General features: G+C 43.6%; 1 protein-coding gene across 19 annotated transcripts in view; it reads right to left on the bottom strand.

The window, feature by feature from the left end:
• MYO3B (myosin IIIB) overlaps positions 1–17995 on the bottom strand; it is a 453696-nt gene that overhangs the window by 391643 nt on the left and 44058 nt on the right. For 17 of the 19 annotated variants that reach the window (XR_014829526.1, XR_014829527.1, XR_014829525.1 and 14 more), the window contains 2 exons: positions 9498–9681; positions 8554–8688 (listed from right to left, as the gene is read on the bottom strand). Coding sequence is in view for 13 of the 19 variants with exons in the window: in XM_084999438.1 (XP_084855564.1) it covers positions 8554–8688; positions 9498–9681 (319 nt within the window). In the remaining 6 variants the exon portion in view is untranslated. Of the gene's footprint in view, positions 1–8553; positions 8689–9497; positions 9682–12555; positions 12750–17995 lie in introns of those variants that run through there. The other 2 variants (XM_084999447.1, XM_084999450.1) reach the window with 2 other exon arrangements.

Raw genomic sequence — 17995 nt, 5'->3', positions numbered from 1 at the left:
TGCATCTGCAACCTACGCCACAGCTCACAGCAACACCGGATCCTTAACCCACTGAGCGAGGCCAGGGACCAAACCCGCATCCTCATGGATACTAGTCAGGCTTGTTACCACTGAGCCACAACTGGAACGCCTCAACTTTCTTTGTATTTCAATTATGTCTTATGTGACCCTGAAAGGGCACATACCATTCAATGTTCAATCTAATACCCTCTTGCACAATGAATGCATTTTCATGATTCATAGAGTAGTCTTAAAAGCTAAGCTTTTGACAGACATGAAATAATTTTCTCAGGACTCCCCAAATTAGATTCTGTATTTCAAGGAACAAAAATTGGAGAACTGACCACAGAGTCAAATGATGATCATGGAAGAATGTAGGATGTGACATAAGGGAAGTTCTCACTCCGCAAAAAGAAAAGCCCTGCTGGGGCCGAAGGCATGGCACTTGGAGAGCCTGGGAGAGTAAGATTAGTGTGAGGATGCGCCCTCTTGGGGCGGGGGGGCTTTATAAAGGGATAATGGTTATGAAACATCGTCTCTTGTGAACCTCTTTTTAGGGAGACCCCCTCACAGGAGCCGCATACCAATCGAAGGGTATCCAGGCTGAGTGGGAATGGCAGTCAAGTTGGGTGAGGCCCACTGAGCCTGGGGTTCTAACAGCTCCCTTGAGCCTGCTCATGACTTACAGGAGACTCAGAGTTGTATGCTCCATTTGGGGACAGGCACAAGGCTGGAGTCTGAATGAGAAGGAAAGAGATAAGAGGGTGTATCAGGGACCTGGGGTGACATCAAAGGCAGACAGGAGGAGGACTTAGAGGGCACCACACAAGTGGAGGCACCGGCCTTCGCTGCCATGGCTTTACATGAGCATCTGCTGTATCCAGATCCAAATGTCATGAGAAGGTAAGAGGAAGAGGGAAAAAGAAAACTATTAAACAACTGAATCCTTACCCGAATACTAAGCTTTGAACTAGACTGTAAATTGGGGTATAAATTGCAGAATATGCCCCTTCCCTACAACGTCACCCAGTGGACTAAGTTTAACAGAATGAGTTAACATCAGTGTCTCTTCCAGGAAGGCTGGGCGCTTAAGAACAAAGTCGAGTTTCATTATGGAAAAGAAACTTACCTCTGTGTTTCCAATAGCTAGTGACTGTCCAGTTTATTACCCATGACTCAGCCGTGAATACAACATAGCCCCTGCTCACCACCAGGAATGGACACACGAGTAATGAGTGTGGCACGTGGAGGTAAGGGTGTGCCCAAGGGAGTGTGGAGGCACCAAAGAGAGAACAGCAACTTTTGCTGCACTAGGGCAAAGAGGGAATAGTCTGGGAAATCCTCCCAGAAAATAAAACATATGCAATGAGTTTGAAGGACAAAGGAGTTTATGGCAGGCGAACAAGCAGAAGAGCACCCCTGGAAACGGAACATCATGTGAAAGGAAGAGACCACAAAAGAATGGGGTGTGGGGGTCTGTCTGCCTGTGTGTCTGAGTCCGTATGGCTTTGAATTCTGAATACTCTGCGACTGTTGTGACAAGGGGCCAGACTTCTAGAGCATGGAGATGGGGAACAGGGAATGACAGCGGCACCCGCCAAGGAGTTCAGGCTTTATTACCATTCATACCTGTGTTATAATACCATAATATACCATCAGAAAGGCATGGTAAGCTACCGACAGGTTTCAGGCAGAAGGTCTGTTTAGATTTTTAGGAAGATGACCTTGGTAGCAGATTGGAGGGTGGGCAGAACAGGAAGACACGGGGATCTGGACACCTGTTAGGAGGGCTGAAGCAATCAAGAAAAGCAGAGCCAAAAAGTCCAGAGTCCTGGGAGTTCCCACTGTGGTGCAGGGGAAATAAATTTGACCAGGATTCATGAGGATGTGGGTTCGATCCTTGGCCTCACTCAGTGGGTTAAGGATCTGGCATTGCTGTGGCTGGGCTGTGGCCAGTAGCCGTAGCTCCGATTCGACCTCTAGCCTGGGAACCTCCATGTGCTGTGCGGTCAGCCCTAAAAAGCCAAAACAAACAAACAAACAAACAAAACCCAAAAACCAAAAAAAAACAAAAAAAATCCAAAGAGTTAGGGACAGATAGGAGAGGCTTTTATGAGACAGAATTGACGGGAATTTCTGAACAACTGGACAGAGAAAGTAAGGAAGAGACAGAATCTAGAGATCTTGTGAAAATAAGAATACCAATAAAGTTCTTTGATCCTCTAAAGTCAAAGCAGTAATAGACATGTAAGGCACTGGAATACCTTCATCTGAATCACTCCTCAGCCTGGCTCCCATCTCGGGGAGACACATGCTTTACCGAATTACAAGTGCACTATTAAAATTCTAGCCAGAGAAAATTTAAATGAAATGCTGGGTGATGATTCAAGCTAACTCAACCCTGGAATTTTCCCCTCAAGCCTCACTGTCGTCTCTCTCCAGCCCTACTTTAAATTTGCCCACCTCTGTGACAGGGGCCTGTTCAGTGGCATTTTATATAGGTAGCCAACCTACAGACTTTCTTCACAGCTCTAGAACCCATGAAGGGATTAAGGGCAGCCATTTTGTCAGCAGAATCAAAACTCAGCTGTAGGAATTCCTGTCATAGCTCAGCGGTTAGCAAACCCAACTAGCACCCATTAGGATACGGTTTCGATCCCTGGCCTCGCTCAGGGGGTTAAGGATCCAGCGCTGCCGTGAACTGCGGTGTAGGTTGCAGACATGGCTCGGATCCTGTGTTGCTGTGGCTGTGGCGTAGGCCGGCGGCTATAGCTCCGACTGGACCCCTAGCCTGGGAACCTCCATATGCCACAGGTTTGGCCCTAAAAAAACAAAAAGACAAAACAACAACAACAACAAAAACCAGCTGTAGATACAAGAACAAAAAAAGGATCAGCCTCAGTTGGTGCCTTTTGTTCACTAATATCAGAGTTTAAGAGCTGTCTGACTTCTTATGGTTCACAGAAACATATAATTAAACTGTTCAGGGCCCCTTTAGAGAAAGCAGCTCTGTGAAGCTGACAAACCCACCAGAAAGGTTTTAAAGGGCCACCCGTGGGTTATAGAGAAAGGATGGAGGGTACTTAGCTATAAAAAAGGCAAGCAGGTACACAATGACAATGGCCTAATCAGAGTAAATATTCAGTGAAATGGATATTTTAAAAGCATGACAAGGAAATATATATAAATGCATAAAATGAAACCATCCCCTTGGAGTTGTAAAAAGGCCACCAAGCCTCCTACTCCACCCACCCTGCAGTTTGGCACCTGCGGCTTTCATTCCCGCCCCCTCTACCAGCCACCAGCCTCAAACACAGAGGTGTGTCTTCAATCCTGCATTCCTCCCTACGCCCTCAGCGCTCAGGAAGTGTGGCAGCTGGATGCATCTAGAATGTAATGAGCATTTTGCTCCAAACCAAGAAAAATAGAAAAATCATTTACATTCCACATCTATTTTCCAAAACGCCGTTGAATATTGATTCAATCACAGTATGTGCATTTGCTAAGATGGTCATAATTTCAAGCAATAAAATGTTCCTTGCTCAATAAGCCATCAACTTGCCTCCACGTTATTAAAGATTGGCCCATGCAACACAATCACCAGACCTTTATTCTAATCGAAGTTCCAGCTTTCAAGTAGAGTCTGTACCAGCATGTTGATGTGCCCCTAGTCAGATGGCAGAATCAAGAGGTATTTTTCAGTGCCCTTTTGTTCAGGAGACTTTCTCTTTCCAGGGTGTTAGGTTCTATAGAGAGCATAAAGCAAAAGTCAAAGACTGTCAAAATTACTCTAGAAGATGCCTGAGGGGGTACAGTGTTGGACACTGACCACCTCTCAGTAAGGCCAAAACAACGTACTTTTCCTCCACTCTGTTGTGTCTGATTGTGTTCATTTTATCAATACAGGTAAAGTCAGCTTGCACCTGGAATAATGAAAACTATGTCACTTGAAACCCTAGAGTTCCAATCGGGGTGGGAAGATGCAAACATGAGGACAGGTAGGAGGGCCCCCAGACTCCCACCTATCACTTCAGTCTCTCTCCAGGGCACATGTGTCAACTGGTGGGTGGGCAGAAGCACCCAGGTGCCTTAGCTTTCTCACACTCTCTTGCTTTTGCTGGACACATATATAGCACACAAATATAGGATGAACATTCAGTCTCTTCTCCAAGTTTTTTTCCTTCTCTACTCCCCAGGGTTCTGTACCTTCCTCCTGACCCCCGACCCCAGTGACTCATTCTAGAATCCTGCCAGAACTTGCCATCAGAGTCACTGTACAGTGCTTCAGGGCTTTCTAATCATCTCTGACCAACCAAAACTTACCAACGCTAGCTAGGTTCCAGGCCATCAGAGTCCTGCCATGACCCTAATTTGTTACTGTGAGAAAGCTGACTCATGTCACAATATCGGTGGGTGAAAATGATTTAAAGTGTTTATTTGCAATGATATTGGGGCCTAGACTGGACTTTCTAGGGCCTTACATAAATGCAAAAACTGAAGAGAGGTATCTTTTTTCCCCTTCTTAGATACCAAACTTACACATAGATTTCTGAGAGTAAAAATAGGTTAAAAAATGACTCTTTTATCTGGTTTAAAAATATAAGGAGTCTTTCTTCTACTCTATCCTCTTTTACTAATACTGTAAACCACTTCTTTTACGTTGAACATGTGATTCATGCTAAAACTAATAGTATTTACCTACTGAAAGTTTTATACCGAAAGGAAAAAAGAAAATATATTTCATGTCTTAGTACATACCAAGTATTTTTTCTGAGTATGGCGCTTTTCTTAAAGGTCCAATTTCTCATTATAATTTCATTTAGGTGAGAAATAGGACTTACAGCCTTTTCAAGTTTAATAGTAACTTAGAAAAAACTTATTCACAGAATTTCCAAAACATTATAATGTATGAGTGTTTACTTGCCCTATCTTTCTCATATAGTAGGTGTCTCATGAAAGAAAGCTTTGGTTTGCTTTCTGCTAACGATTGATAATTAATTTCAAAAATGACATTTTTATTTGCTTTTGTTTTCAGACTTGTGGTGATTTAAGAGGGTTATTAATAACATTTTTCTATCCTCTAGAATTGCTCTGTGAAAAAGCTTCTCACTGGTCCTTTCATCACATCCGACAAGGAAAGTGCAAGGCAACATAAATTTAATCTCAATATACAGGATGAGGGGAGCAATATTAAACAGATTATAATTTTATTGCAAAAGTCTCCTAAAGCGCTCTTTAAAAAGTTGCAGAGCAAGCAACATGGCCAAGGTGTTGTTTGGACTGCCATTATCTTCCAGCCGTGTCTGTGTGTGTGTGTAATCAGGAACTGCTGCCACCCCAACCAGAGACCCCACGACTGTGTCCTTAGAACCTGGGAGACAGCATCACGAGCAGTGGCTGCACATGATGGGAGAAAAGTGCTGAAGTGTGATTCTCCTCCAGTCCTGCCGTGGAACGTGTCATAGGGCTGTTAGGCAAGTCACACCTTCTCTGGGTCTCTGTTCCTCAACTGAACAATAGGAGAGTGACCTAAAGGACGGCCAGGGTTCCTGCCAGCTCTAGGAGACAGGAAATCCATGTGTCTGTAAGTATACTGGAGCAATATGGACCTACCTAACCCCCAGGAGCCTGACATAGGTGACCTATCCCAACACAGTTAAGGCCAAGGACATCTGGTTCCCCATACTACCAACTCTGGCATGAGCCAACACGATCTGCAAAAGGCATAATAATATTAGCATATTGGATTACTGAGGTATGAATAATTCAGCGTGCCAGAGCAGCCTCATTATCTGCATGTAATCATCCTGAGAAACCAAGAGACAGTCCGAAGGGGAGCATGTGCGCAAGGCTCAGTTCATTGTTCTCGGCTCCTTCTCATCTTTCAATGCCATGTGTGGCCCTTTCTGGGGCTGACGTTTCATCACGCCTCATCAGGAAGAGCATTTATTCTCCAGCTGGTGGCAGATCTGAGCAGCACACCTGCCCTCCTGGCTACATGAAGGGAGGTAAAGTCCATTTTTAGGCTCTGGGAAATGCCTGGAAGTTCCAATTTTCTGTCTGAATGCAGAGTCTTTTTGAGTCAGGGATAAAATAAAAAGAAACTAAGACCTCTTGGCCACTGCACTTACATTATTAAATTATAATGAGGTTTTTTGTTTTTTGTTTTTTGGGTTTTTTTGCTTTTTAGGGCCACAGTAGCAGCATAAGGAGGTTCCCAGGCTAGGGATCCAATCAGAGCTATAGTCGCAGGCCTATACCACAGCCACAGCAACAGCAACGCAAGGTCCAAGCTGCGTCTGCGGTCTACCCCACAGCTCATGCCAATGCCAGATCCTTAACCCACTGAGTGAGGCCAAGGATTGAACCCACAACCTCATGGATCCTAGTCAGATTCGTTTTCACTGCGCCACAATTGGAACTCTTCTAATGAGGTTTAAAATACAAAGATCACAGAGCTTAATAAGAATATAAGCAGAGACCCTAGAAACGATACTTTCCATGTCTCATGAAAATCAGCATTTAAAAAATTAATGTTATTCTAGAGTTTCATTGGCAAGGTAAAATCTGTAATACTCTTGGGGGGACAATAAAATCCAAAAGATGATGCTATGAGAATGTGTTATATGACTTAATCATCCAACTAAACAGACAAAAGTGATTTCTGAAAGCCAAAACCCCTTACATCCTTTTATTCTGATGAAGGCAACTGATGCGACAGAAATATTCAAAACAGTTTCCCTGAAGATTATCCCATTTGAATATAACAAATGAATTCACCATACATGGTTGCTATGGCAACCAGTATATATCGTCCCATTCCCAGGCCCTCCCAGAGCCAGGCAGAAGGTTTCCACAAGACACCCCAGACAGTGAATGGAGGGCTGGCCTCTCCTTTGTTGCTTTTCCCTTAAAGCTTTCACATAGTCTCTGCGCTCATGGATCACAACTGTGACCTAAGGCATGAAGGCTGGTTCAGGGGGGCAAAGTCCAGAAGAGATCGCGTGGGCCCAGCAAACACAAGACAATACAATAGACCTGTCCTAATAGACTCATTTTATATGTTGTCATTTTGTCTTGGCCATTTTAGTCACATGGAGAAACTGTACTTGTGGGGATGAACCCTTTTTTTTTTTTGTCTTTTTGCCATTTCTTGGGGCGCTCCCGTGGCATATGGAGGTTCTCAGGCCAGGGGTCGAATCGGGGCTGTAGCCACCGGCCTACGCCAGAGCCACAGCAACGCAGGATCCAAGCTGCGTCTGCAACCTACACCACAGGTCACGGCAACACTGGATCCTTAACCCACTGAGCAAGGCTAGGGATTGAACCCACAACCCCATGGTTCCCAGTCGGATTTGTTAACCACTGCGCCACAACGGGAACACTTCTGCATCCAGTTACACGCATTCATTTCCATTAACAAGGGAGAAAAACTGGCAAGACCATAGTGAATATAGTGCTACTCCCTTCAAATTCTCTCTTCAGAGCAGATGCTGCCAGGAATGTTAGCTGCTCCCTGCTCCCAACAGCACCTCTCACCAGGAATGGTGCCCAGCTAAAGGGAACTGCCTCCCCCAAGGCCACACCCTCTTCCAGGATGGGAGCCAGTGATTGGCTGATGCAGAGATACAATCCAAGACAACCCTGCAAGAGCTTCATCTCTCTGAGGATGAGCTGAGACCTTTGTTGCAACCATACTGCTGTTCGGTGTCTCCCTTGCCCAGTCCCATCTTCCTCACTTCCTTCCAGGTCTAGCCCCTGCAAGAACTCACCAATGAACGTGCCATACACAGTTCTCAGAATCTGTTTTCGGGGAATCCAAAATAAGACGAGGATTAATGAACATAAATGGACTGATTCAAGTTTGGCGACCAAGTGAACCTCAGCGTAACAATTTTGGAAAATGAGTTGCAATCAATTGGAACATGTTTTCTTTATTCTTTTTGGTTTTTTTTTTTTGTTTGTTTTTCTTTGTTTGTTTGTTTGTTTGTTTGGCTTTTTTTTGGCTTTTCTAGGGCCGCACCCATGGCATATGAAGGTTCCCAGGCTAGGGGTCTAATTGGAGCTGTAGCTGCAGGCCTACACCAGAGCCACAGCAACGCGGGATCCAAGCCACGTCTGCAACCTAAACACCACAGCTCATGGCAATGCCGGATCCTCAACCCACTGAGTGAGGTCAGGGATCAAACCCACAACCTCATGGTTCTGAGTCAGATTCGTTAACCACTGAGCCATGGCGGGAACTCCCTAGGAACATGTTTTCTGTGAAATGTTCTCAGCTTAGGATAGAAAATAATCTTTCCCAACTATATGCCTGCATTCATTCTATTAGAAAAAGATGGCTAAACTTTAAAAGCAGAGAAAAGCGAACCTTCTTAGCCCACAGCCTACCTGTAAGAATGTGGAAAAGGACACCACATCTTGTAAGGTACCTGCAACATGCAGGAGGAACCAACTCCCCAAATATGTGTGTTACACTATTTAGGCAACAACACATCTGCTTCCTCCTGGCTCTCTGTTTGAATCCACAGTTACCCAACGGGGGCCTCTTACCTCCAGGACCAGCCACAGCTGTCCTCCCACACAGTGATCTGCTTTGTAAAACATCCCATAGAATTTTACAACGTTGGGATGATTTGGAAGAAACTGCAAAATGTTGTATTCTGCCTCAATCTCTTCATCCATATCCTAAATAAGATTAAAAAAAAAAAAAGAATGCATGCTGGATTCAGTATTATGTATGAGGAATGAAATCATGATTAAGTAAACACTTAATAAAGCATATTTAGTCTCTCTCTCTCTCTCTTTTTTTTTTTTTTTTTTCTTTTTAGGGTTGTACTCACCGGCATATGGAGGTCCCCAGGCTAGGGGTCTAATCAGAGCTACAGCTGCCAGCCTACAGCACAGCTCACGGCAACGCTGGATCCTTAACCCACTGAGCGAGGCCAGGGATCGAACCCACAACCTCATGGTTCCTAGTCGGATTAATTTCATTGCACCACAATGGGAACTCCAATAAATCTTTCATTGAAAATTTAAAAATATGTGAATTTTCAAAGCAGTTAAGGAGAAGTACCTCAAAGAGACCCAACCAGGATAGGATACTTATAACCTCACCGTGCAAACAGTGCACAGCATTCTAACTTCAGCGTTCGGCGCAAGGATGCTAGGCTAGGATGCCTGAACACCACAAGTCCAGGCCACTTGGTAACTTACAGAGAGACCAGCCTCTGTACAAGCCCAATATGCCACTCTTTCTAAGAGAATAATTTTTGAAGAGCCCAGAGGTCAAAACCAAAACAGTAAAGTGGACAAAAGAAAAAATCAAGGGGGATTTTAACCCCAAGCAGAGTCCCTTCATTCAGGTGGGCTGAAGAGTCACAGCTCATTTTGAGATTTCATGCCAGGTTTCATTATCCATAGCACCAAGAAAGAAGTTGAAAGCTCAATGTGCATGCAACACCATATTGTGGTTATAGTTTATAAGTGGTACTTACACTGATTGGATCTAGAATTTTTACTGCAGCCAGGCTCCCATCTCTCTTGTTAGTTACCTTATAGACCTTGCCATAGGTGCCTTTGCCTATGGTCTCTATAATTTCCCAGGTATCTGTGGGATCTGGAAGCGATTCAAATCGAAGCATTGTGGAGTTGTAATGAAACAGTCCGTACAGATGTTTCCTGGTGGGAAGAAAAGTTTGTTACGTGACACAGATGGCATGATTTGCAACAGTGGGCTTTTGAAACAAGAACATTTTTATTTTTTAATCAGCAACCTTGTTGTACATTGCTTGTTTTTACTTTCCCCTTTTTTTAAGTAGTTTTTGTTTTTTGTTTTTTGTTTTTTGTTTTTTTAGGGATTTGAAGCCTCCTTAAGAAATGAGGGTAGAAGACAGGGGTGAGCAACATGACTCAGAAACTCTTTAAGGAGTTCCCATTGCAGTGCAGTGGAAACAAATTCAAGTAGCATCCATGAGGTCGCAGGTTTGATCCCCGGCCTCGCTCAGTGGGTTAAGGATCTGGTGTTACCATGAGCTGTGGTGTAGGTCACAGATGTGGCTCGGATCCTGCATGGCTGTGGCTGTGGCTGGCAGGTGTAGCTCTGATTCGACCCTTAGCCTGGGAACCTCCATATGTCATGGGTGAGGCCCTAAAAAGCAAAAACAAAAAAGCAAAAAACAAACAAACAAAAACCTTTAACCACACAGCTCTAAGAGAGGAGATTATATCAACTGAGGAGGACATAAAAGGGCCAAAGAGGATGTCCATTCATGACAAGACAACCATCATTCTAGGTTACTGAGTGGTGGATGCTGCTGCTGAGGAAAATGGCTGAAGGCCAGCAGGTCTAGGATCTTTCTGGCCAGGTTATAGTAACTGTGACCAGGCCTGCCTGATGGTCACTAGAAACCAGTATCCTACGTCCATGTGCTAAGTCTGGGCTGTTAGGCAGGAAGATCTGGTACCAGGCATTGAAACTGTATACAAACCCATGTCTCTGTGCTCTGAAGAAAAGGGCTTTTGTTTAGTCTTTCAGACCTCCCTCGAGTCTCAAAAAGTTAGCTAGCTCAACTGTTAATGATTAGGAAATATGAGGATGTAGCAACACAGAATAGCTGTTGAGTGGGGAAACTGGTAACAGTTTAGACTGTAAATGCACCACAGAGCAGAAGCACCCAACTCCTAGTCCTCTGAAAAATACAGATAAAGGCATGACATATATTCCTAAATTGTTTTTATAGGAAGCCAACTCCCATCAAATGAAAACTGCTGACTGCAAGCACATAGACCCTAGAGAGGCTGAAACCAGAAGGCTGATGATGTTTGAGACTTTACCTTGATGCCAATCAAGCTGAGAACTGAACACAAGCTGACCACGTATCCTGCACACTGCCTTTAGAATTTAAAAGCCCTTCCCTGAAAGCCACCAGGGAGTTGACTTTTAAGCATGCTCTCCTTGCTTGGTGCCCTGCAATAAATGCTTGCTTTCTTTCACCATAACCCAGTATAATAGATTGGCTTTACTGCACAAAGACAAGCAGACCCAAGTTTGGTTCGGTAATAGCACCAGTCAGTGCACAGTATCCCCTGCCATCCAGGTGTTGGGTGCTGCAAGGATTAACCAAGCCCAGACCCCAACCATACAGCAACAGCCTAGTATGAGAATCACACTGAGGGCTTAACCAGAAGCTGCAAACTCACTCTGCCTTAGCAGTACTCTTTTTAATAAGGACACGGCCCTGTGGAGTTTAAGTACTTCCCAGTATCAGCAGCAAGACTGGCAGGCAAACAAAGTCACCAGAGACTGGTCCCATGAAAAAGCCCCTTCAAGTTCAGTTGCTCCCAGCCTAGAAGAGGGGTCCCAACCCCAATTTGCTTCAAACCCCAGCAGAGGGGCCATCAGGCTCCAACCAAAAGAGCCACAGCATTCCATTCCCACACCATGGCTTGGTGTCCACCCCAGGGAGCATGTCTATCTCATGCCGGGCAAGCCAATTTGCACTTCTAATTCTAATCATCTTCTAGACTGCATTCTCTCCAGACACAGTCTCTTGACTTGGAACAAAAATCCAGTTTTTCTCCTTATCCTTTCGGATGGGGACATTTCAAAGTTATTGTAAACCATCACCAAAACAAAACAAAACCTTGAGAGCTGTGTGGTTGATACTGGAAGGGAATCTGTCTTTCCAGAATTCACCTGGCAGGCATACCATGCTCTAAAGGGACCCACAACCAGCCCCTTAAGAGCCCAGGCCAGGGGTCACCTTGGAAGGAGAAGCTGACCTTAAAAGGTCGACTGGTCAAATAACTCCTGCCTTTCATCTGCTGGTTTCAAGATTCCAAGGAACTCTAATCTTTCATCCCAGCCAGTGTTTCACAAAATCAATCTTTCTCACCATATGCTTCACAATTTTTGCCATATGTGTACATCACCTGTGTTCTTATTTACTACATACATTTAAATTACTTGCTTTTTCATATAAATAAATGTCTTTTATAGGAACTTTATATCCCTACTGGTAGTTAAATCATTTGCCATATATCAAAATTACTGCAAAAAGATGATTATGCTAAAAACAATAGTTGTTCAAGTCCAGCCAGATTCTGCTGCCCCTGCTCTTTCAGGAAGCGGGAGATCACAGAGTGATGGGGTGGAATTAAATACCACTACAAGCTTTTCCCTTAACATCATCTGAAGACATGAAAAAGAATTAGCAAGGGAAAATTTAGTCCCTATGTGATTCAGTGTCCTTTATTGCAAGGTCAGCAACACCTCTCAACACCTTGAAAACTGTTCTAGGCTCAGCTTCTACAAGAGCAAAAAGCAGGACCAGCTGAGGATGCTGGTCAAGGCCAGACAAGTGGAGGCTGGGAGGGAGCTGAGATATGCTTCCCAGAGAGGAGAAACTGGCCCATCATCCTAGAGAGAACTGCTGGACACTTACCAGGATGGTCCCTGTGGCCCCACCAGGAGATCCACCTGCACTTGGGCTCAGTGCCGTGACACAGAGTTGAACTGCCCTGACCAGCCCTGAGACTTGCCCAGTGACTCACCTCCCTGGGCCTCAGTTTCTTCATCAGCATGATGGGGCTGCCACTGCAACCCACTTCACAGCATTGCTATAAGGATAAGGGGATGACGATAGAATAACATGAGCATGGAGAATGCTCGGCGAGTGTCACCTGCCACCACAAAGGCACAGCACCAAGTTCTGCTTTGCAATAGGTGAGGCTTAACATGCTTTCCTGTTTTGTTTTATTTTAGCCGCAAACCCAATGAGAACCAAATTAGTTTTGCTCCAATCAGTTATTAGTTTCAGACAAATGGCTGGACTTGAGTGTGAGCAAATGAAATTAAATCATAGAATGTGGCAGCTGAGAAGACCCTGGAGGCCATGGAATCAAGTGGTTTTCTAATGATTTTTGGCCACAACACCCTTCTGTTAAATTAAATCGCACTTAGAATGCTGATGGATACACTGAGAGAAGCAGTCTGCTCTGGCTGAGGCAGGCTGGGGAAGCAAGCGTGGGGACCAGCAGGGTGAGCAGCCACCCTGGTTCGCCTGGGGCTGCCTCAGCCTAGCACTGAAAATCCCATATCCTGGGAAACCTCTCAAAACTGGGCAAATTGGGATCGTCTGTCACCCTCATCTCTGCGGCCTTCTCAGAGCATTAGAAAATCACTGACTAGTGTTGAAGTGAACAGGGAACTATGTCCAACCTCTTGGGTTAGAACATGATGGAAGATAGTATGGAAAAAAAAAAAAAAGAATATGTATACATGTGACTGGGTCACTTTGCTGTACAGCAGACATTGAAGGGACATTGTAAATCAACTATAATTTTAAAAAGCTTTATAAAAAAAAAAAGACAAAGAAAATCATTGACAAAGTATCCTCCATCACCACCACTTCACCCCCTGTTATGGGCTAATTATACACCCCTGTACCTCAGAATGTGACAGTACTTGGAGATAGGGCCTTTAAAGAGGTAATTAAGGTAAAATGAGGTTATGGGGTGGGGGTGGGGCTAATGCATAGGACTGATGCCCTTGAAAGAAGAGATTAGGGCACAGACACGCACAGAGGAAAGACCATATGAAGACAGAGAGAAGATGATTATCTGCCAGCCACGGGGAGGGACCTCAGAAGGAATCAACCTTGCTGACACCTTGATCTTGGACTTCTAGCCTCCAGAACTGTGAGGAAATCAATTTCTGTTGTATAAGCCACTCAGTCTGTGCTACTTTCTTATGGCAGTCCTAGCAAACTCATAGACTCTCAAGTTACAGGTGAAGAAACTGAAGCCCCGATTGGTAACAAGAGTGGTAACATGGCGGCAGTACAGGAATGGGAATCTAGGCCTCCCCGGGCCCAGGACCTTGGTCCCAGAGAATAGAATGAAGGGAGTCAGCTGATAGCAATGCTTCTCTCTGACCAAAACTGCGCCAAATACTGAAAAGTTCTGCAGAGGAAATACCCTTCCACATGGAGGACCCTCACGGACCTAAAGGACAGCAGTCTCTGTTCCCTGCAAAACAACAACAACGTGCCAGAGGGCTCCATGTCCAGTCAGCACCAATAATGGGTAAGTGGAGGGCAGACCAGTTGGGTTCCATGGCCATGCCCATCATGTTGATCTGGGCACTCAGCAACAAGGTTAAATAAAGGTGCAGTAGGACAGGTCACACTAATAGGGTTGCCAGTCTTCTGTCTATTAAATCAATACCTGACTCTATAAACTCCTTGATGATTGATTAAATAGTCAGCCCAAATAGTGGCCATTGATAGAGCCTATAAAGGTGTTGATAATCTGCTCAGGAGAGGCAGCTGCAGCAGCCCTTCAGGCAGCCAAAAAGCTGCTCCTGGTTGGGACATTAACCTTGAGGTAGACTGTACTTCTGTACTTCTGCCTGTGTCTGCAGCTGGGGTCTCATGAAATTAGTCAGGGTTGACCAAAGAAGGGCCAGGAGCAGCATGACATAAGAGGAATGAACTTGGGACTTCAGGGCTCTGCAGAACCCTCAGGAGTCCTCATGGAAGTACCCAGGATTACCGCTGTCCCCTAATGGGGCCTCTGTCATTCATGTGGACACAAAATGAAAGGATGACCTCAGGAAGCTAGAAAACTCAAGTCGCACAGGCTACTCTCATTTGCAAAACAAATAGAAGGATGAATCTATCTGGGAAGACGTGAGTGATAGCACTTGTCAGCACAGGGGAGTCTCATGCAGTTTACAAACCAATTTCCAAGTCCTGTGGGCCTGCACGTGTCTGTGTGGGCAGCTACTCTAAAGTGAAGACTTGATGAACACTCTGATTTTGCTTGTAGTAGCATTACATAAGTCAATGCCACAAATGGATTCCTAATCAACATCATTGCTCTCAGAGCAAGATTATGCTCTATCTTCCTGTTGCACCCACACCCTTCCACTACTGGGAACAGCTACTACAAGGCCCAGAGGACATCACCCAGGAAAGACAGCCCTATTCAGTAAATGAGGGTAACACAGGTATGAAAGGAATATTTCCCTATCTTTGTCCACACATCATTATCAACCAAATTTCCAGGAAATACCCAACCTTCTCATTACTTAGGCTGATAGATAGATAAGCAGACAGATATTTAATAAAAGACTTTAAACCACAAGGTCCTACTATATAGCACAGGGAACTATATTCAAGATGTTTTAATAACCTATAATGGAAAAAATCTGAAAAAATTATATATACACACACACACATATATATATAAGTGAGTGTATGTATCTGAATCATGTTGCTGTACACCAGAAACTAACACAACATTGTAAACCAACTATAGTTCAATAGAAAAAAAAAAAAAAAGACTATCCGTATGGTAGCAGAGTCCCTTGGAAGTTAAAAACAATAGTCTTTTTCTTATTTTGCTTTGTTTTGTTTTGTTTTCAGAAAGCAAACTTCCAGAGTCAGAGGCTGTGTCTCTTCACAGCAGTTGAGGAAGCAGGCTGTCAGGAATATTCTTTCTGTTGATAAGTACAAATGGACTGAACATGACCTCTGTTTGCAGCTAACAGCAGGGGCAGGTCTTGCTCCACAGCTCCATATCCCTCTACCCCAAGAGGGGCACCATGGCCAGGTTACACTTCACACTGCAGTGGGGAGTTTCACATTCGTCTGTAAACTAATAGCACATCTGCTGCTTCATCTTATTGGGATTGAATGTCTGAACAATTTCTTGGGAGTTTTGGTTTCAATGATCAGCAAAGGACACACTTTTAAAAATAAAGCTGAAATATTCCATGGCTATGTTTTGTCAACTGTTATACCATGGAGATTTTAATTCTATGCATTTCTAGCATCACAAAAAGAAAGTCAAGTAGTATAAATCCTGCTGGAAGTACATTCTGCTACCTAAGAAAGACTATTGTCAAAAAATTACAGCTGAATCTGATCAAGATTCCAGACTACTAACTTACAGGAATAACACAAGTCAGGGCAACACTCTAGACAATACCATGGGTGTACAATAAGCAAAAATCCAGATTAAATAAGAAACTCCAAGACAAATGATCCAACTTCTCCGAAAACATAAAGAGCAAATAAAAATAAACTGAATACACACTACTATATATAAAACAGATAACAAGGACTTACTGTATAGCATAGAGTAATCTACTCAATATTGTATAATAACCTATATGGGAAAAGAATATGAAAAAGAATGGATAATGTATAGGTATAACTGATTTATTGTGCTGTGCACCTCAAATTAATACAACTTTCCAAGTCAATTACACTCCAATAAAATTTTATAAATAAAGACATAAATAAATAATCAATTGAAAGGGGTAATTGCAGGATTAAAAGAGGCTTAAGATACATACCAAATGTGAAATCCAGTGTGGATTCACAAAAAACAAGCTAAAAAAAATAAAACAGTTAAGAGATAATGAGAACCCTGACTAGTTATTTGGAGATATCAAAGGAGCATTGTTAATTATGTTTTAGTTGTAATAACTGCATTTGTGGTTGTGCTTTTTTAAAAAAAGTCCTTATTTTTGCAGTGCATCCTGAAATATTTATAGGTACAACAATATGCTGCCTGGAAAAATATGAGGGGAAAAAAATAAGGGGCAAGCATGACACAATACTGACCATGGGGGATTATTATTGAAGCTAGGTACATGGGAGTTCATGGTTATGTTCTGTTTGCTTTTGTATGTTTTCAGCTTCCTATTATGGAAATCATAAAAAGTTTTTAAAATTCTGTAGAATTAATGTATGTCAGTGTACATTCTGGCATTCATAGACCTGGCCAATCCCACCTCTCCCTGAACTAACCTGAATGATACTATAAAAAGTCGCAAAGTTTCACGTGGGCCAGCACTTTACTCATGTAAGAAAGAGTAAACCACTAATTTAATACCAACAAAAAGCCACCCCTGCATTTGATTCTGAAGCACCCACACTCATACTGTCAGAAAGTCACCTTCCCAATCCACCTCTAGGTGACACAGTCAGCCCCCTTGGTGGCTGATGTCCCAGCCTAGACTGCCGCTAAATGCAGAGCTGTAGTTAGGAGAAACTAATGAACCGCTGAATAGCACAGGAAAATCAATAGGCAGAAGAAGGCAAGTGACCTTCTTCTGTCCGACCAACTCCTGTTCTTTCTTCCTGAAGGAGGAAGAAAGAAAGAACATCAATACACAGACACCGAAATGAACAAAGACTCACCACCATGTGAGAAAAAGAATGTATATATGTGTATGCCTGGGTAGCTTTGCTCTATGGCAGAAACTGGCACAACACTGTAAATCAACTCTATTTCAACTAAAAAAAAAAAAAAAAAGACCGCCACCACAAAGATCTGTGATCTTTTTCATCTGGTCCTTAAAAAAGAAACTACCCAAGAGCATGAAGCTGAATCTGCCCGAGGCCAAACGCAGAGACACACAGAAGAAATACCCACTAACTAGCTGAGTGGGCAGCCCCTAAGGAGCTGGGGAAAGGCCTAGAGGGAAAATCAACAACAGTCCAAGATGAGCCTTGACTTTGGCAATAAAAGAAATCCACAGAACAAATCTCGTATAGGGCCCTTAAAACTGATGTGCTTGGTGAAAAAAAGGGGGGAAAAACTAATCCAAAGGAGAACAGTGCTCCTGACAAATTCCCTGCTCATTCACCTGTGACTTTTCAGAGGCCCTAAGAGCTGATATACCACAAGGGGTCAAAAGCAAACAGATGAGCTCAGTTCTGCCAGAGCTGAAGTGAGCACTAAGCACCCTCACGGGAAGTATGGCCATTTCTCCTATGTCCTAATGCTCTTTCTTTGTACCTCACCCATCACCTCTTTGGATCAATCAAAAACTCCACTTGGTGATTCTAAGGCAACTGTACACCATCACCCCTTCTTTCAACAATAGGTCACAGACTGGATGAAGTTACCATAAAATTTATTATTTATGCATTAGTAACTAGTTTTTTTTCTTTCTCTTTTAGGGAGCTGCAGCCGC

This window comes from Sus scrofa, chromosome 15 (genome assembly GCF_054392235.1).
Source record: "Sus scrofa isolate SSC_HxYL_T2T_F1_AM1 chromosome 15, Sscrofa_HxYL_maternal_Yorkshire_Landrace_v2.0, whole genome shotgun sequence".
Lineage (NCBI taxonomy): Eukaryota > Metazoa > Chordata > Mammalia > Artiodactyla > Suidae > Sus > Sus scrofa.
This window is presented reverse-complemented; position numbering and strand designations above follow the sequence as displayed.